The sequence below is a fragment of the Rhea americana genome, unplaced genomic scaffold (assembly GCF_003343005.1).
Source record: "Rhea americana isolate MKP2758 unplaced genomic scaffold, rheAme1 scaffold_51, whole genome shotgun sequence".
Lineage (NCBI taxonomy): Eukaryota > Metazoa > Chordata > Aves > Rheiformes > Rheidae > Rhea > Rhea americana.
The window spans coordinates 4,087,693-4,108,717 of record NW_028186657.1 but is presented as its reverse complement, the minus strand read 5'-3'; the positions used below and the strand labels follow the sequence as shown (position 1 = coordinate 4,108,717).

General features: G+C 40.5%; 1 protein-coding gene across 11 annotated transcripts in view; it reads right to left on the bottom strand.

Moving 5' to 3' along the window:
* SGCD (sarcoglycan delta) overlaps positions 1-21,025 on the bottom strand; it is a 359,722-nt gene that overhangs the window by 35,932 nt on the left and 302,765 nt on the right. For all 11 annotated transcript variants that reach the window (XM_085317947.1, XM_085317945.1, XM_085317944.1 and 8 more), the window contains one exon: positions 10,984-11,056. In XM_085317947.1, coding sequence (XP_085174073.1) covers positions 10,984-11,056 — 73 coding nt within the window. The remainder of the gene's footprint in view (positions 1-10,983; positions 11,057-21,025) is intronic.

Below are 21,025 nucleotides of genomic sequence, written 5' to 3'. Positions count from 1 at the left end.
GCAGCATACACGCATTGGGGTGTGTACTTATAACAGCCACCTTGGGTAACAGAAGAAATGGTAGCTGCAACTTTGCCTTTCAAATTAGCCATGGTCYGCCTTTCAAATTAGCCATGGTCCACCTTTCATATAGTGCTTTCCATCTCTAAGACTGAGATAAGAAAGAGGAAGCACCCGGCAGCGTCTACACAGCTGGAGCTGGCTGGCATTGCAGGCACCAGGAGCTGCTGCATTTCCCATGCCTCGCTCCATGGGAGATGAGTGTGGAGGAGGGGCACGGTCAGGCAACAGCTATCTCCAGGCCAGTGATGCCAAGTCACTCACTGCTGAACCTAGAGAACACGCAGCAGCATGTTCGTGCTCATGCACTAGCAATACTTTATTATCCTTCTAGATGAAAGAGAGACCAGAGGAGGAACTTAAGAGTTGTATGAGGATCCCAAAGACTCCAGGTGAGACATCTGGTGAGCCACACTTTGCTCATGGTGGTACTCAGTGGCATGGTCCAGCTCTCACCRAAGCTCTCTAGATGAAAGAAATCCTAATGGTCTTCCAAAGGAGATCTAGACAAACCTTGTAYCTGAGGTTTATTAATGTCACAAGTTAGTTGAAAGGTCTAAGTCTGCATGCTGTCTCTGACAGAAGCAGGYAGTTACAGATGCCTCAGGAAGAAGTACGAGAAGCTGGTGAGAACAGAGCAGGTCTTGCCTTCATTCACCCTCCCAGAGCTTCAGGGGTTTCTTCAGCCACTAGCCAGACCAGTGGTTGATAACCACTGATAAATTTGCTCTCCATTAATCTAATTCCTTTTATAACCTATTTGGTCTGCAGAACATCCTGTGATAACAAGTCTGCAACTTAAGTATGCATTTGCTTCCCTTGTTAGCTTTAAAMCTGCCATTTGCTAATTGAATTGGATGCCTAAGGTCTTCCTCAGGATGGACTGATGGCTTCCGGGCTTGGTTTCCAGTCTGAATGCTTGCAGGATTTAAGCATGGTCAGCTCTAGCACTTGTAGTTTGGTGCCATCCACACAGCATTYGTAAAGCAGGTGTGTGTAAGGAAAACTAAAGGATTTGGTTTTCAGAGCTGAATCTGTCTATGTATTTCCAATTCCAGCCTGTGGGAATTGCTATAATTTAACTATAGAGCAAAATGATAGCTTCCCATTTAATGAGCCTCACTTGAAGTGTAATGAAGATATGGCAGCTGCTTTTGACACCGGACTTGCATGGTACACTGCCAAGAGATAAATAAGCCCACTTCTTGCTCTACGTAATGTCCCACCACTTGAGGGACACRGATTTTAAAGCTGAGTCATATTTAGAACTGGATTCTCTTTAGACATGTGTGGCCTATGAGCTGAGAGGCAGACCAAAGTCCAAAAACTATTTGAAAGTACAGAGTGACATTCCTTTTGTATGAYCACAAATGTCTCTGACCAATGCTATATGCCAGGAAATTAATATTAGTCAGAACAGCCAGAGGCGCCACAATAGCCAATGTAATGAACCCATGCTACAAAATATATCAGAGAAGTAGAGTAGCAGCAGCAATTACATGTTAAAAAAGATAAAATCAATTCATGAAAAACGACAYAGCTACTCCTGTTTGGCCTAGAGAAAACAACTCCATGACATATAAATTCAGAATAAAAAATCTATAGGCACAGTGAATATTTATGATTCTTCTTGGTAAGTATACAAGATACTGCTTTCAAAAGAAAGAATCGCATTATAGTTATACATTTTTCTTCTAGCTTTAATATGGTTATACAACAGCTATTGATTGCTGACTGTTATACAACAGCTATTGATTCCTGACTAGTCTGAAGTACAATTAGGGTGTCTGTAAAAGCATCCTTTTTAATCACAGCAGACTTGTACAGCTCAATGTACCTCACTCAACCTAAATATTAACTATGATTGCTTTGCTACAGTCTAACCCTCAGGCGCATGTGGCAAGTGGTAGAAAACGAAACCCCAAAGAACTCCTAACTTGGTRAGAAAGTGTCTACAATGTCCTTCTCTATTTTGTGCCAAGTTAATGGGAAGTTCAGTGTTAAATAGTCAATTTTAAGGAAGGTAACTCATAACTGCTGCCCTTCAGCAGGCAGAAGTCCAGGTGAGGTTGCTGGGCCATGCTTTGCATGGCTGCGGGCAGTAAGAATTTTGTCAGAGAAGGTGCTCCAAGGCTGGGAYGCAAAGTTTCAATTGGGATATATTTACTTCTTTAAAAGCAGTGCCGAGTGCTAAGTAAGGCAAAGATTTATTTCGCCTGTTTTCCTGTTCACTCCAGTTTTTAGAAGCATGGGATATATGGCTGGAGAGGACTATGCTCTGGCCATATTCCCTTCCTGTGTCATCTCTGGGGCTTGGTAAACAGCAGCTGAGAGGATACATAGGACACACGGCACGTCCGCTGTGCTGGCCAGGCCCCACRTGGTGGTGCATGGCAAGTCTTACTGCTTAACCCACTCAATCACCCTGTGTTGCCACAGTAGGGTAAGTAGATTTCCAGGGATCTAAGGCTCAACTCCTACAAAATAGCACAGCCAATTTCTAGACAATTCCTATTGATAAAAATCCTGTTTAGAGACTTTAGAGAAAATCACACGTTTTTCCACCAAAAGCAAATACAGTGCTCAGGGGATTACATTCCTCTCATTTCTTTAAGATAAGGACTATGTTCAAAGGAAACTCCTCTTCCAAGCTATTCAGTCATTTTGAACATGATCACATCCTAAATATCACAGAATTTGCTCAGGAATTGAAAACAGAATTGGGTATACAGTGATATGMGGGTAAGGTGTTTTCCTTGCCTCCTTTTTGTTTACTTTTATATTTCACATTTGGTATCTTTGGTACAAATAACTCTATTTAAGTACAAATGTTATGACAAAACAATCGTTACTGAAGCTCTTACAGATGATTACAAATGTCACATCCCACACTAACACACAAACTGATTTACAGTGCATCAACTCAAAATTACCCTATGTAAGTACATCACTAGCACGGCTGTGCAGCAAGAGGAACATGTTGCTCACCTGGCACTGAAACAAGCATGCTGGTTTGCTGCCCTTCTCTCCAGGTAGTTGCCTAATGATTGCTTTTAGGACATTTATGGTTGCAGGTAGTCAATAACCTGCAGATCCCATTACAGTCAACACCACAGAAATGCTCCTGAGAGACTGCAGACCAGATATTCCCCCTAGTGCATAAGCAATAAAATATTCTACTCCTGAACATAGTAGCCCTGCTTAATCATTAGTAAAATGTAAATGAAAGGCAATRCTTTCTATAAACATCTGCATTCTAGAGGCTAGAGGCTATTTTTATCATTTTCTGTAAGACCTTCCAAAAAACACCACCTCAGGGAGCATACTGAACTAATAGACATATATATCATGTTAGAATGGGTGTCACCACATCTTTTAATCAGTGCATGGTCAATATCCGGTGTTATATGAATAACTAATTAGTTTCTCAACTTATTTCCACAGATGTCATTGCAAAAATCTAAGGAATGTCATCTGCACTTCAGCGAAGGACAAGCATTGTAATTAAGTATTAAGCCTTTTCACCAGTATGAGTCTGCCATGAAGTGTGAAATGGCTATAACTCACATTTTTAAGACCCTGAATTTATTAACATCCATTTGCTACTCAAGGTTAGTGGTGTGCCACACAGAAAGTGAAAAGGAAAAAAAAAAGAGTCTACATTTTTGTRGTACTCAAATGAATGTATGTGCATATCTGCCTGTACGGATTGGTCACACAGATAAGGCTTCCTCAAGTCCCAAAGGATCTGTGGCTCGTACATCTCTGTGAGCTACATTAGATAGTCAGATGAATGCTCTGACTATGGAGCAAGYGATATTTGGCTGTTGAAAGCTAATGACTATCATGGGCACAACACACCTAGGCGAGGAACAGATCTTGAGTACAAGACAGATACTCAGACTATTATCTGCGGTAACAGTCAGGGTTGATGAATAATATCTCTCCAGAAGCCAAACAGGCTTTGTTTGCATGCTAGGAAGGCACTGCYGAATAAATAGAGAGAGAGTAATGAAACAGGTTGTTGTATTTGATTTGGGGCCCAGGAAAAGTTAARCTGTTCCCTCTCTAGAGAAATGCTGCAGTAAGCATACATTTGTTGTGGTTATGCTGTTTAACTATATGCAAAAGGAGAAAAGTCTTGTGTATCCTCCCACCAACTCCCAAACAAGAGAGAGACTTCCACTGCTCCCTATCCTATATGCTATACCACTTGATAGCAATTTAGGTATTTAGAAATTTCCCCCTTGCCTACTGCCTCTCTCTTTCACTTCTCCAGGGGGGGCATGTAGTTCTGATGGGACGTGCCTGTTCTYGCACCCATGACCATGCACCCACATACTTCTGCTGTGCAGGATACACACACWCATTCGAAGAAAGCCACAACCAGACTGATAGCTGCTCAACTACCTGTTTTGACCTTCTTTCTTTCTAACTTGAGCCTATCTAATTTTTTACATCAGCAATATACTGCRCTCAATACACTTCTATGCCAAGCTCCTGCTCCTGCCAAGCCTGCTTTCACTGTCCATTAGCYCTCCTTAAAGAGGATCTGCCTGCCTGTGCACAGATCCCATTAGCAGCCCCGTGAACAGGGCAGTGCCATGATTTATATAGGTAGGATAAATCAGCAAAGCTCTGTCAACGCCTCTGCCATTTGCCAGGTGTGGATGATCCAATGATCTGATCCGTATCGAGGCTTCCACTGATAAAAAYGGAGAGAGAAAGGAAACTAAAAGCTAAATCCTCCCTTCCGGGTATGAGTTGTGAAGGAAGTGAAAGCCATTAAAGGAAGATTCGCTATGACAGGGAGAAGGAGCAGCAATCCCCCTTTGCAACAGAAATACTTTAACAGATGGAAAGCCCCAGCAAGACACTGCCTTTGTAAGCCAAAACCTCCTCTCCAGCACATCGTATGAGGAACTCCAAATATATTGTCCACAGAAAGCCCACGGAAAGACTCCCTTTGATTTGGAGGGGGAATCCTGCCTGCCTTCTATACTAGAGGAACAGGTATAACCTTTAAGTGATGGCAACAGGAGGAAATGCTACAGCAAAGTGGCTGTTGCTGTGAAATCAGTGGGAATTCTCCCCTGAGAAAGTCTCATCTGACAGAGAGTGTTTCAGGGAGTCCTAGATGTCATAAGAAAACTGTCAGATTGGATGCAGTCTCCTAGACTAGTAAATGGAGAGTAATAAGGACTTCTGTCATGTACAGGAATGGGTTAACTGCCCTCCGGAATGCCTGAGAGCCTCATAACGGTGCCAAGAAAGTTTCTGAAACCATCCCAAACTAGTCAGAGCTGTGAGTAGGGAGCTCTGCCTGATCTGATTTGTGCCTAGCTAGTTTCTTTGTGTGGTGGCTGTTGCAGGAAAGGGTGAAAGACACCAAACAAGTGAGTGGTCATGCCCCATAGCGCTGAAGTGAGTATTCAGCCAACAGGGAGGTCAGCTATGGCACATCGATGAAAAGTTGTCTAGCTCTGCCRGTGAGTGGCTCTGTTCTGCACCAGCCTACACAAAAAAGGCAAAGAGACTCGCTGGCAAATCTGCAGGAGTCTTGTTATGATACACCACTGGGTAAACAGTTAACATTTCACTCAGCAGGATGGTCTTGCTCCCTTGGACACTGCAAGCAGAGCCCTCTTAGGGCTGCAGAATTTAACATCTSTGCTGAAATGCTCTATTTTAGTTTGAATGGTCAGATAACAAGGGAAATTCAAAAGCAGCTCATCAAAGTCCATTTAAATTAGCTTGAACTTTAGAAACCAGGAACCTGTTCTTTTGTTTTAGTTGTATTCTAATAGATCTGTGGTGACTTTAGTGGAGATAATCCTATAAATCCTATCCTTGTGTGAGCCATATGAAAATAATTATCAAGTATTTGTTACAATGTGAAAAGTAAAACTCATTTCAAGGCAAAAGCCYCATTTTTTTAAGCTGATAGTACTCTACTAACAAAATTTGGGGAATTGAATGGTGCAACACAGAAAAGAATCACATCTTTTCTAGTAAACCAATCAGAAAATAACACTAGCTAGATACAAGGCTGTATAGACCACTTTCCCATTGCTGACACCTGGCAGGAATCCTCACGTGTTTCCTGTAAACTAAACTATGTTTCAGTATTGTAAAATATCCTTTAATAAATTACTTCCATTACCCACCAATTACTTCCTCTTTAGTACCTTTTTTTTCTTTGCATTTCCTCTAATTTTTGTTCTGTTAATCTTTATTAATGTAATGGGTTTTAGACAGAAACATTATTTGGGTTCTTACTTTTTGAAAATGTCTCTGCTGCCCTGTGAAACAGTTGAAAGAAATTTTAATTTGATAAGAGTCATTACTTTACAAAACRAGTATTGTTATAATAGCTGAGCTTTGTATTTAAACTGCTTTTGGCTACAATGAGTCTCACCTGGACTGTTGGATAGTTCAGTACTGTACATGGTAAGGTAGAATTGTACTAATAAAATGAAACGGTAAGTGCATTTCATCTGCCATTTGGTACCTTCAGTGCACCATAATTAACTTTGGACAAAAATTACCCATTCAAGCCCAAGAGATTAATTCTCCCTTAACTACATTTGCACATTGCAGGAAAAACAGCCATCCCCTGGCACTGGACGAGCCATCTACTGTAATCTTTTTACCTGCACTAATTGTGGATGATTTCCAGGTCTCTGCTTGCTCCTCGTGGAATGAATTTCGTTCTATTGGATCTCTTTTCATTTAACTCTGGGGACAGAGATACCCTAAACCAGAGCTCTTCAGCTAATTCTTACAGAGTCTACTGAGTAATCATAGAGATCTCCATTTGGAAGGAAACAGCCTTCTAGCTGCACAAGAGGACACTGGAGGACRTACCTTCACTAGCTCTGCACACAGGAGCTGAGGAAGGGATCAGCCAGCGTCCTAATGGTGCTGTGCCCAAACTGATCCCTGTGGCACCACTGCTGGGTCAGGTGGGGCCCTCAAGTTTTCGTGACCTTTCAAAGTCATGTCAGTGAGGCAAACAACATCCTCATGTTTTTTTTCCCATATTGGACCCACTTTCTAGTTATTTTCTCCCCTRAATTATTTTCCTTCTTTCTCGCTCTTCCTCAGCTAGTCTAGCCCTTATCTCTGGCCTTGGTGGATGTGTCAACAGCAATGAGAGCACTGGGCTTGTAGTAGATGGATAGTTCTGTTAGCCCCCTTGGCATATGCTTGCCTTTTGGAAGAAGACAAAAAGAGGAATGTAGGTGATTGCTGTAGGGGTCTAGGAAAGGCTCTCAAGACAGCCTCTTACTAAAGTACTTGGGTACTATTAAAACAAAGTAAYCCAGTGAGAAAATGATATCTTGGATCCAACCTTTATGCAGGCAATCACAGTAAGCTGTGTCACAACACCAACCAGCATTGTAAACAGTCAATGAAGAACAGTACAAATATTTCAACGCTTGCCCCAACTAAGTCTCTCTGGCCATGTCTCTAAACTGTTTTGGGACGCTACTGAATGGCAACGTTACACAATCAAAAAAATTGAAGATARTTTGAGTTTGCTTGCCTTTTTACTGTTCTTAACCAATCTGACACCCAGTAAACAACCGTCAAAAACTTTCAAGACTCTGAAATTACTTTGAGTAAAAACCTTAAAATGGTCACAAAAATATATTACAAAGTTTTTCAACCACTTCTGCTCATAGGTCAYTATTAAGGAATAGTTCAGATCCCAAACCGAAAACATGTGCCACAACATCCACCCCTCCTACGTGACACATACACTTTCATGTAGCATGAAAGGGAGTCACTGAAAGCTTGCTGAAAAAAAGATCAGTAGTAAAGTCCAGACTGGTGTCAAACAAGCACCAAACCAGTTCTTGCAGTGTTTTGGCTCTTTGATAGGTTTAGTGCTTAAGAGAAAAGCTATGCACACATTGACACCTGTATTTTTCCTCATCTAAAGGACTGCATTCACAAATGTTTCAGACACTCAGAAAAGAGGACCACACAGAGCTTTCTGGTGACCAGAGAGGACAGGTACTCRTCTGTTCCTCAGAAATGTGGCTAGCTTGTAAAGCAGTCAGCTACTAACAAACGAATTAGGCTATATGAGCTGAAGACCATTCATCAGATAGAAGGGGACAGAAAGTCTGTTGAGAAGACATGTACCATCACTTGGGACCTATCAGTCCTCATGACTGAAGGCATGAAGGCATGAAGACTAACATGACTGAAGGCATTTGGGAAACAGGAGAAAAAGAAGCAAAGAAACAGAGATGGCTGGCACTATGGCATATTGCCTATCTTAAGGAGGAAAATCAGTTTGTCTATTAAGTAGAGGAGGAAGGGAAAGAAGACATACAGATGGTCTGACTCCCAGTGGTGACAGGAGCAGGTGGTCTCCTCTCTTTTTGGTAGTGACAGTCGCTGTCACGTTATTTTGAAGTCTCCTAAAGAAAAAGTGAGAGTCAATATGATATTGAAAAGAGCAAATGGATAAATCGCATAACTAATCTTAACCATTTGGTCTAGGAAGAGTGATCTAAGATGGAGGTGCCTCACTATAGCCTGCAATAGCTGACTGTGCATTTTCCCCTAYAGGAATTTCAATCTAAGGACGAATCAAAGGCTTGCATTGTTTATTGCAGAAGACACCTTTTAAAGTCAAACCAGCTACTGAGCACATATTAATAACGTTGCTCTCCCAAGGGTGAACACCAGCTCAGGACCCACAGGCTGCCATCTCATTCAGCCCCATGTCACTGCGGCATCTTTTTAACTAGACTAARATGACACCTTCCATGTACACACTGCTTTCAATATAGGACAGTGCCAGAAAATGCCTCCCCAGAGTAGGGTTATTTCCTCCATGAACTTTGTACTGCATCAAAAACGCACTGTTTCACCTACAAAGCAATCAGTGCTCCAACAAACTTATGTACGAGGGATGAATGCTTCCTGGTTTGGGGAGCAATGGAGCATGCTGCTCTCGGCAAACCTCGCTGTCTCTACGCAGTGCTACCGTTGCCTTTTTTTTCTTTTCAGGATGGTGAGAACACATTTTATTTCTGTCAAGAGATAGAGTTTTCAAAAGCACATCAAATGTTTCAGGGCCTTCTAGAACCTTTTTTTCAAAGTAAATCCTACTTACTTTCAAAAGCTTTCTCTCCTTTTTCTCCAAGAAACCAGATTCTTTAATGGATTTTTTAAAATAGTCCGTTAATTTCAAAGAAAGTCAGTTATCTAACAGCTCTCTACACAGAACAAGTGAAATAACAGTGTGAATTTAAAGCAGATTAAACATTCTGAATCAAACTCTTGCATGGATACTGCCAGTAATTCATCTCAATTTCATTTAGCTTAATTCTCTTTGGAACAGTAGTATACTCAATCACCGTAAAGCCACTTTAATTCACATTTGTCCCCTTTAATGTGATGCTTTACATTTATTTGGATTAATTTCTCACTCATGTTTAAAGAATTGGTTTAGTAACTGCAAATTTGGACTTAAACAACTAGTGAATATGGGACCTGGTTTTGTAAGTTACTTGGATGCTACTGGATATTTTAACCACAGTCTTGATTTATTTTTTTTTCAGAAAATGTTAGCAAAGATGGGCAGTATCAGAGAGCCTTCCTCACTGAAACCTCAACTGCAAGTCCATGCAACATGTGACAGTTTCATTTGTCTGCTATGTCTGGAGAAGAGGAGACTGCATGTGCTCTGCACTTCCCTATCCTTCCCTCTCTGGCGATCTTCCCACCACAGGAGATGCTGGAGCTACCTAAGCTGCTGMATGGCAGGCTGAGCAAACACTGTTTTTCTTTTCTTAAAAGAAAATACACCAAGATCGTAAAAAAGACAAGGTGGTATTAATGTCACTGAACACAGAAACAGAACAAATTTCCATAACACACTGAACCACGAYGCTGTTGCACTTTTTGTCTGATATGTGATCCCCTGGGGTGCAAAACAGAAACAGTTAAGAGTGTTTCTGGACAGAAAGTGACAGATAGTAACAGACTCAAGAGAAGGCAACTAGAATAATCTTCATCTTCCACGGTGATCTAGCTGGGCCCTAACTATCTCCAGTATCAGAGCAGAGAGAGTTAATGAGAGGCCCTCTCTCATCTCTGTGCATCCACAGTACACCTGCAGTATTTGGACACAACTTGAGCTGACTTAAGATCTTCATCCCCAGCAATCTCCAAGGAAGGAGCATTCACAATCAAAGATCTAGTGACAAGATGTCCTTTTGGAGACTTTTCCCCCCTTTTCTTTTTTTTTTAAAGCAAAGACAAATTGAGCATTGATGGCAACTGCTGCAGCCCTCCAGGACAGAAGATTTCGGAAGACAGTCAATAACATATTAGGCCATTTGACTAGGCCACTAGTAACTGCTCACTTTTGGGGAGACTATTCATCCAAACTAGCTTGTAGGGCTACACTTAAAAACATTTTAYGTATACCTATATAGATATAGCTATATATGTAAACATAATGCTCAGCATTAGCTTGAGGACAAAGATGATTCTCAAGAGCTGTTCTGTTTATTCCTCCTCACACATTGCTGTCAGCAAGTGGTACTTCTCTGAGTGTCTGCAATAACATCCACGCACAGCTAGACCCTGTGTAGATCAGGAGGGTTTGTATTTCTGCAAGACAGATAATTCTGCCAGAACATTATTCTTTTGTCTGCTATCACTCCCTGTGATTCAGCACACATCCCAATACCTCCCTCCATAGCCAGAGAAAGATTTCTCTATTTCTTTTCAAAGGCTGAGCCCAGGGTAACCAGAGTACATTACAGAGAAGAAATGATGCTCTCATGACCCATCATTTCCTTTAACTCGGTCATATTACATGCAGAAATGACTCCCAGCACAATTCCAACAAGGTGCCACTGAGTTACCTTTAAATTACATTCCAAAGTTTACCTTAGTTCCTTGAAGGGGTCTGCCCTGACATTGGGAGTTTCTATAGATTTAGGGAACACTGTGCCTTCTGCTCCTGAAATCACAAAACAAAACAGAAGACAAATTGTCAACATTACGAGCTGTTATCAGGGGAGTGACTCTCAAATCATACCTAAGCAAAATTTAACCCATCATCGGACCCACTTCTTTCCTGCACACATCCCTTCTGTCCCCAAGAAAAGCCAGATCTTGATCATTTGAAATTGGCTGYTTTGATTACAACTGGGATTTGCCTGTAACCTGTACCTCTGTTTGTAAAAGCAACTTCTTGTTTTCTGAATGTGGGAAGCGTTTGCTGACACAACTGATGTCAGGAGCTTGGAAAAAATAACCCCTTGCTAAGCATCTACCTAATCCAGCTACATCCCTCACTCATGAACCTGGACGCACATCATGAAATTATTTCTTTCATCGGCCTCTGAGAGATACTCAAAGGAGAAAATCAAGTTTTGGCTCAATCAGTGCCAACCTCTCACAGGTCAGGCTGTGCTCGTGCCTAGGGAAGAGGAGGAAGGTGTCCACCGAACAAAATGCAGTCGAGCAGACAGGAGACTGCAGTCTAGCTCCAGCTCAGCCAATGATTCGACATGTGACCCAGAAGTCATTTAACTTCTTCTCATTTTGCTTTTCTCTTAGAGATGATGGGGAAAATAGCACTACTCTCATTTGCTGAGTATTGCTAGATTTCTAGCTGTAAAYTACTACATATTATTAATAGCTTTCCTGAGTTTCAGGCCACTGCAATTCTCTTATTTGATCGCCTGCACAACACAGGCTGGGCACTTCCATCCAGCACCAGGTCCTGTGCATACTGTGACTGAGCCACGCTGTGTCTTTTTAGACMGATATGCTCTCCCAATTTAATTGTTTTAAGCCAAAGACAGCCCATGACATTCTCTGGTAAACCTTTCTAATTGTTCTAATTTAAAATGTCTAATTGTTTTAATTTAAAAATGTGCACTTAATCTGAATTTGTCTCACTTYTCAGTCACTAAGTCTTCTTGTGTCATAGAGTGCAAGATAGTAGGTCCTGCGTGAGCACAAACCTTCACCCTCTGTGACCAAACCATCTCATCTTTCACGCTGATTTCCTTAATAGTAACAGGTTCCTAAATCTTTCACTGTGAGGTGGATTTTCTGGACTTATTATTGCCTCAGGACCTTTTACTTATACAATTTGAGATTGCCCTTAATATGTACTATTATAATTGTTACCTATGTGCACTTCAGAAGTCACCAGTAAGAGTAAAAAATGTTCTGAGATGATGTACAATATGTGAACACAACATTCTTCTTATGTAACTCATACTATAAGGAAGAAACACTGTGACTTCAACAAAATTGTATTTTGCTTGCACTAAAGTAAATGAACCAAGCTGTCCCGCTGTGTTAAAGAAAAATCAGAATGAAAATAAGCACTTTAACATTTATAGCACAAAAAACAACTACTGTGTTTTTTTAACCTAGAGAAAAACAAAGTAATCTCAAATACGATAAAAGCAGTGTAAAGTTTGGGAATTGAAATTGATCCCATGGCCAAATATAGATATTTAGTTCTTAACTTTACTATAAGCCTTCATCGTTACAAGTTGTAAAAAGCAGCTGTAACTTGCCAACCATGAAGGTTATTATTATCTGATCTGTCCTCTGAACAGTTTCCAAATGATTTAAGTCTCTGCTTATTCACACAACTGCCCTGGTTATTAGCTTTGCTATGAAACTTAGCAAAAGAAGCAGCCTGCACACATCTGCATAATAAAACAATGATTTCTGAGGTGAGGAAGATGAGAAAGAGCAGCTGCAGAGCTGCACATAAATATTCTTGCTCTTCCATTTTTATTGCTTAAATGGGGACTTTGTTTATGCTATCATTTGTAATTCATTTTTACAAACTTTTTTTAGCTGTATTATGCAAAGCCCAAAATAACAAGCTGTAAGTAACCAGAAATGTCTACAGAATAATGAAAAAGTTCTGCATATTTCTAATGATTTGGAGTTTTAGAAGCTTTCATTATTTARTTTAAATGCAGGAAGCAATTTTGGAAACAAAGCCACTGACGATGCCAATGCAGTGATTTTGGGAAGGCTGAAAATAAAAAGTCTGCTATTCCTTTCATCCATCTCCTTGCCTTCCTGTGTCCCTTTACATTATTCTAAAACCTTCTTTTGCACTACTTGAAATTGTATATACCTTAAATGTGCTCTCTCCCACTCTCTCTACCATGTTGAAGAGTCTTGGTCTCTGCTGTATGGAATTGCATCCTTATTGAAACAACTGTTTGGGGTATATTCAACCACACTAGACRTTTGTGTCAAAATTTGGCTCTTATCGACTATGGGATTCCATGTCCAGACTTTAGTAACATCAACTTTGGACAGTGCTGAAAGTGAAGCCACTAGGTTGGAGCAAGTGACCTCATTCAGTATTTTCATTAATGGCCTTGGCACAAAAAGAAGGAAAGTTTGAAGGAAACGTGCTGTTGACAGCAAGTTTGGCTGTCTTGCCCATGCAGAGGAGGATGGGACGCTACAGAGGAATAACTGAGTGACCTTAGGGAGTAGAAGAACAAAGAGAAGGTGAAATTTAAGCATACAGAGTGCAAGGTCATGGGCTTAGAAAGGAGTAAGAATTTCTGCTCCATGTTGGACACTGTCTGGATGGGAATGTCAGTGGATAAAAGCCTACACGTGATTCATGTCAGCAGGACAAGGCCATAGGGAAGAGGTCAGTCTTACAGGCAAATGAAAATACTCACATTATTGTAAAAATCTTTAAACTACCATGCAGCTGTCTGCTCATCCTCATTTGAGGAATGAATGCAAAGAGGAACTATTACATGACTGCCGCACCAGAAAGCCTAGCCTTCCTCCTGGAAGGACTTGGGTTTTTAGCTTAGCAACATGATGGCTAAGGGGTGAGGTGGGCAGGGAGAGATGAATGTTGTGTATAAATACTTTGGGTGGATAAATAACATGAAGGAAAAAGAACTTCTGGCTCTAGGCCAGTGTTGGCAGGAGAATAAGTGGCTATAAATTGGTCCCAAATACATCTAAGAAAGAAAGTAGGTGAATTATAGCCACCAGAAGAACAAAGATGGGAACTGCTTTTCAGTTAGAGTAGATGAGACAAGCTAACTGACTTGACAAGTTCATGACTATGAGATGTTGGGTCACTGAAAATAGGGGACAAGATTTGCTAGACCAGAAGATGCCTTCCAATCTGGAATTCTCCTAGTCTTATTTTCACTATTCTCTACCTGAGGAATGCTGGGTTTTGTCAGAGTATGATGTACAGCTCTARTAGCTGAAGACTTAAGTGTTACAGTCTCCTTTCCCAGTCAAAGCTACTGTGTTCCTCTTCTCCCTTTACTGAGCATAAAGCAAAAGCAAAGGTAAATTAAATTTGCTATTGAATAACATAGCTTCTGCATCCTCAGTTATCTGTTACTAGAACATTTGCTATGCATAACGTAAAACTGCTACTTCAGTGCAAAGTACTGAAAGCATTTTTTTCACCTTGTGAGATTCTGATGCTGCTAAAGGTAACTTAGCTACAAACAGTCAAGAATAGTTAAGAGAAAACAATCATATAATTCATATTTAAACATACTGTATTGTATATCCAAGGTAATAAATTATTCCTTCTMACAGTATTATATCAAGGAGTCTTCTATTAAAAGCCATACCTACCGATTCCCTCTTCTGACACTGTGCAATTTACTGCCAATAAATGTTCATAAACAGTTTGACTGAAAAATCCATAAAGTCATTTCAGCTTTATTTTAAGTTCCATTTAATGTCCCTCAAAAATGATTTCATCAATGTGTTTCCATTAGCTGAGTCTCTGCCCAATAACTTAATTCCACACAATCAGTCAGGAACTTAAAGAGCATATGACAGGATCTACCCAAAGTGTTTTGAATCACCATAAAGAYTCACTCAAAAGTTKTTTTTTTTTYCCCTCTAGTGCACCAGGTGTGGGGGCCCAACTATCAAAGACCCCTGCATGCATTCACTTCATGAAAGAACAAAAAGCAAGAGTTCTGTGGCAAGGGAATATCTGCTATTCAGTTTGGGAGTAGAGTCTTTTTCTTCTTTTGCTTGAGACTTAAAGGAAAGACTGCATGAGAATATAGGTTTGCCAAATAAAGAGTTTGCATCTTTGCTTCTACTGGCAGTTTCTTGGAGGTCTACTGCCACATGCAGGAGACAAACTAGTTGAAGTTTTGACCACTGCAAGYGAGTTGTTGGAGCTACAACCAACCTCCCTCTTCCCATTCGGCCCGCACAGTGGGAAACTCCAGCGTCATGCAGGTGTTCCACCTTTTCTGAACAGCTTCAGCTCTTGCATGTGGAAACTTTGTCCTGTCTCCCTGCAGAGCATATGCCTGGTGCAGTAAGCTTCTCTCACCGTTTCCAGTGTGAATCTGTTCCAGATTCCCAGGAAGTAAATCCAGTACAATATAGTCGGCAATGATTTGTGCTCACTTCTTTTCATTTATAGCTTTAAAAGTCTTATTCACCCTTAATTTATGTTTTTAAATGGATGAACATAGTAATTACTGTTGCTCCCTCTGAATCTGAAATCAATAAGAGTTCCATTTCAGGGTCCAATGGCAATAACATAGCTAGGTTAAGCSAGTCTACTGAATAAAAGCCATAAAACTTCATTCATGTTTGTTTCTAGGAGAGTGTAAAAATAGTTCATTGCTTTGTCAGCACACCCTTGTCATCAAAATCTTAAGGGGTTCTCCTTTTAAGGTGAATTTACTAAACATATATATATATATAAAATCTACAAAAGTATTTTTTTAAATAAATACATAGTATAAATTATTTAAAATCTTTTAGCAAAAATCTCTTACTCTCTTTCACATCTGTCCTCCTATGATTTACTGACAATACAACAAGCTTTTGCTTTTACACCTGGTATCTGCAGAACAGATTCTTAAATGCTAGCAGTGTATTACTCCCTCTTGGGAAGCTGGTATTGGCCAGCCTGCCCTCTCACCTGGGAAAAGTCACTGAGCCACAAACACATTAAATACAGCTTATTTTCTCTCYCCTTTCTCTCTTCTCATAATTYTACATTATATTAGAGGGCATCATGTGGCTCTTTTACTGTTCCAAGCAAGAAAGTCCCTKGAGTACCCGAGCTTCATGTATGTGCTGGAACATCATTAGTGAAGGTGAGACAGTGCGTGCTATGCACTGCCGTACTCACCTGCCTTTGGCAGGACTTCAGTAGCTTCTGCTACGACCGCAGCCTCTCTTGCACCCTTCAGGAAGAGGCTCCTCACTGCACAGAGAGCTGTTCTGCAAAGTGAACTGGCCTCTCTGTGTCCTTTTTGTTAGGGTTCCTCTGCATACAGGACACGCTTCCTCTGTTACACAACATACCACTACCACTCACTTAGTTRTGAATCTTCCTCCCAGTTGGGAATTAGAGCTAGTGTACTGTCACTGTTGCACTGYGTTGTATCTCCAGGCATGGATCTCAAAGCAGGGGCAAGGCTGTGGTTTCCACTTAGTGACCAATCAGGGAAACTTCCCACTGGCTTTCAGTTGGAGTATGTCTAAGGAAACACCAGGACTTCAGGTTTTGGTCTTGGCTCTACATACACATGGCGGKTGAGTCAGGAGGGGGAGCCAGGCCGTACACACCGGGCTCTGTCTAAGGCCAGGAGGGATCTCTTCGTGGTTCCAACAGGGCTGGCTTTGCACCATGGGGGAGAAGCACTTGCCTGACTCACAGTTTCAAAAAACGAACACAGACTTGTTTAAGTAGGAAACTGTCAAACTATAAGATGAGTTGCAAACTAGAAGAGGAGCATGTGGGGCATTAGTGATGTGTGTGCCTGTAGACATATGTTGAGCTTCAGCCTGGCTTCAATGGTTGAATGTCTGTGAAATGTAAAGGGAATAACAGAAAAGAACAGAAAGGCTTGTATCCAGACTGAGAAGACATACAAAGAAAAGGTTGCCCCAACTTATGCTGACCTCTAGATATTTCCACCTTGACTAGGTTTGTGGTCCTTTGACACTTCTTCTACCACTGAACAATTGCAATGTCATCACTAAATCCATTTGAAGTTGTACAGTCCTGTGTACAGTGCTAGTGTTGGAAATAAACTCGGAAGACCATCTCAAGTAGGAATACACAGTAGAAATTTATCAAGGAGAATAGTCTTTCACTTTCAAAGAGATCATGYTGTGAAGGCTGGAGAAGACACTTAGGAAATAAAATATAAATCTACAATACTTTAAAACTTGATTTCAGTGTTTGGTAAGTGTACAGTATGTTTCACTGATAATCCTTCTGACATTTAATCAATATCAATCTGATGTTGGTTGATTTTTCTTTTTCCTTAAACAGGATTAAAGCAACATAGTCTGAACACACATTCCAGCCTAGACTAGGACACTAGACAACAGATACACTTCACAAAAATCCTATCATTTTTGTCTGGAATGCACTCTGAAGTAAAAGCAAACCCCAGAAAAAGGTTCTCTGCAACCTCCCTCCCAACACCCATTGTTCTCTCTAACAAAAAGCAAGTTTACAATCCGGGTGAATGGATTTTGATAAAGGAGGGCAATGCTCTTTGAATTTGCCACTAAAAGGAATGAGGAGGAGTGTCTAGATCTACCTGCTGCCGTCAGAGCAGCAAAGCAATTAGAAATATTYGCTCAAGAATAGTCTGCTTGAAGAATAGATACATTTAACAGAATGGAAGAAAGACTTCATTTGGAAGAAAGCATCCAAACAAACCACATCCAAAGCTTTGGGAAAAAACACCCACTTCAACCAAACCAAACAGTTTTTTCCATATAGTTTTTGAATTCTTACTCTACCACTGCTGATTACAGATCAAATCACTTTTTCATGCCTGACTTTTAGTTTGATATGGCAATAGCATGATTCCTAACTGAGAGTGCAAATGAATTTCCTTTTCTTGCAACTTTTATCTTTGACAGGAAATGTGTATTTTTTCCATGGCTTCTCGCTCTGGCTAAACACAATGTTTCTCAGCATCACATCTATGCAAAGACTGCAAAGAGATTCAATAAAACTCCAGGGACATGACTGAATGCTACAGACGATAGAGCCTGTTTCCAGTCTTGGTGGTGCCAGTGCTAAAAAACTTTTAGCTACAGTCGTCAGAACCTTTCAGTAATTTACTCATTTTATTTCCTGTCCCTTTTCCATAGACCAACGAGTACATGACAGCTTGGCAATTGCTCCAGGACTGCATTAGTATTACCGCTTAATTACCCACAGAGAGTGAGTAGTGAATGTTGGTAACCGCTTCCTAAAGAAGTTCATACATCTTCAGCAGAAGGTCAAATGCCTGTCTAAGCCCTGTGAGCAGCATGGCTAATGCAGTCGTGACACACAGACTTCTCTTGCCAAGAGCACAGAAGGGAGCTCTGGAGCAACTGTTAAGTTCGAGTGCCTTTGGTGCAGCCTGAGCGAGCAGGTGCTCATTCACAACTGGATAAACTGAGAAAGGCCTCCTGTGCAAAGTCGATGGTAAAAGSTGTGCTTCCGGAAGCTCAGCAAGGTGCTACTGCCACTGTTCTTGCAGCATCGAGCCCTCTTTTAATTAGACGGAACGGGTTTTGCATAGGAGAAGTATCACAATAGACATGTGCTTCCGTTCGATACAAAAATAAATATTTTGGCACCATTTCTCCTTTGAAGAAGCTATATAGAACTGCAGTAAGAACACACTGTTTCAGGAACACATATAAAACATGCAGCGCAGAGACGCAAGTTCACCATTCACCCCCAGGCATAAAGTTGCAGCAGACATAATAAAGCCAGAAGGGTCTTTGGCCCACATCTGATTTCAACACTCGGCTACAAAAGTTATTCAGGCCGCCATATGCCAATCGGCTAATTGCCATTTTGAAGTCATAATGGCTGCTGCAAAGGGCAAGTGTGCATGTCCCTGATCCATAAATAACAGTTTTTGAAGAAGGGTATATGCAACACAATTCCTGGAAGTTTTTTAATTTCTAGATTACATCACCTTCTAAAATGATCTGTTTTAGTCAAATAGCATTGTGTATTATTTTTGTTAAGTACAAATAGTCTTAAACTCATTATAGTTATTCTACTGTAAATATTGCAGCCAACACAAGATGCAAATGACACGCCAAGAAATCTTTTAAAATTGTAATGTTAAGGAAACGTGAATAGTCTGTTAACCAGGCCAGTATTAAACTTCATTTCTGTAGAATTTCTTTTATTCCTTCTAAATCAAGCGAACACAAGCCTTGCTGAAAATGTCTGTGGATGTCAAACTTTGGAGAAGTTGGGACAGTTAACGCAGATATATTAGCTCACTCATGAGCCCAGAGTGAGAGGGCTAAGGGCACTGCAAATGCTTTTCTCACCCTTCCATGGGAAGTAACACCCTGCACTTAYGAACAAGAAGTGTAGCAAATATGGAACATATGCAAAAATACCCAACAAACAAGAAGAACAGAAAATCCAAATAAAAAGATCTTTGTATGAGTCAATTATGAGATCATCTCTTCAATTATAAGCTTAGATTATGTTGCTTTAATGGTGTTGTTCCTCCACTAAAACTTTTATAGGCCTTACTATATTTCTCCCCTGAATAAAAYGCTAGAAACATGCCCTGGAATTAATCACTCCAAACCTAGTAATAAGTTTGCAGTAACATTTCAACAGCTGACTCCCCTTTTCAGGTGGATTCTCAGGCACTTTCCTGAAGATAAACTAGAACAGAAACCACTCCCAAAATAACATTTCAGAAAGTCTAACCAGCTACTAACAMCTGCATACTCAACATACAGAATGAGATGGGTCAGAGCCCAGCGGAATTTGCTACAGGCTCCCAGAGAGGGAACTGAGGTAGAAAGAGAGCTAAAGCCTAATGATTTGAAGGGAGGGCTTGAAGGGGTTAGCAAGATCAAAAGTGAGTTTTAGCCAGCAAGGTATTTAGGTGGACTGCCAACCACAGGACAGGGCACACATCTCCTGYGGAAAAGCTACTGCAGACTTTGTACTGGGAGTTGAAAGCCATCCCATCACGCTCTAAATACCATTACATTAGCTAGAGTTTGCCACAGAAAAATGCTTTAGCAATGCCATTATTATTGGTCATATTAGAAGAAAAACTTATGCTAGAAATGCCTAATTGAGAGCCACATTTTCCAAGGACTCGGTCTAGTGTGGGATGTATTAGCTGAGGAGCAATCCCTGTATCCTTCCACTATAGAAAAGGGGCCCTATGGTCTTCCAGTAAGGTAAGGTAGTAATCTTAATAGTGGTTAAATAGTATGATTGATCTGTACAACATTCAGTCCATCCAATCCTAACTCACACACAAACTTTCCTCTACGACTCAAAATCAGGGACCGCAAATTCCTGTAAGCTACAGAAACRTATCATTTTTTTTCTTCTTAAATCCTAGCTCTTTGTGATGCATCTGGATTCCCAGCAATATTTAATCTTAAAAAAAAAATCAGTTCATAAATCCATCATAAATATTAATCACCAGAGCATTCTGACAAATTTCCCTGAAAACTAACTTCAAAATATAATCTCCAGAAGGATGTCAAGGCTCTTGGGAGAACTGACACTGGCATGTCATCAGATGTTGTCTCATAAGGCTAAATTAAGCATATGACCAGAGTTTAATTTCTGTAAAAATTCATGCTAATTTAAATTGGTTTAGATTTAATTAAAAATGCTTTTGTATAGAGATAATAATGTAACTCCRTTAATTAGTATCAAGTGGCAACTAGAGGGCATATTTAAAAACTAATCTGGAGAATAAACAGAGGTAATTAACAGTCAGAATAATGCTTTATGATTGTCCTTTGTTTATAAATGCTGTAACGTTCAAAATGCTGTTAAACAAAATTGGTAATCAATGTACATCAAAGTTATTTTTTAATGCTCTTTTAACTAAGGAATATTTCTTACACGCCATTTCTCAGATGATCCGAATATGTTCTATTTCCA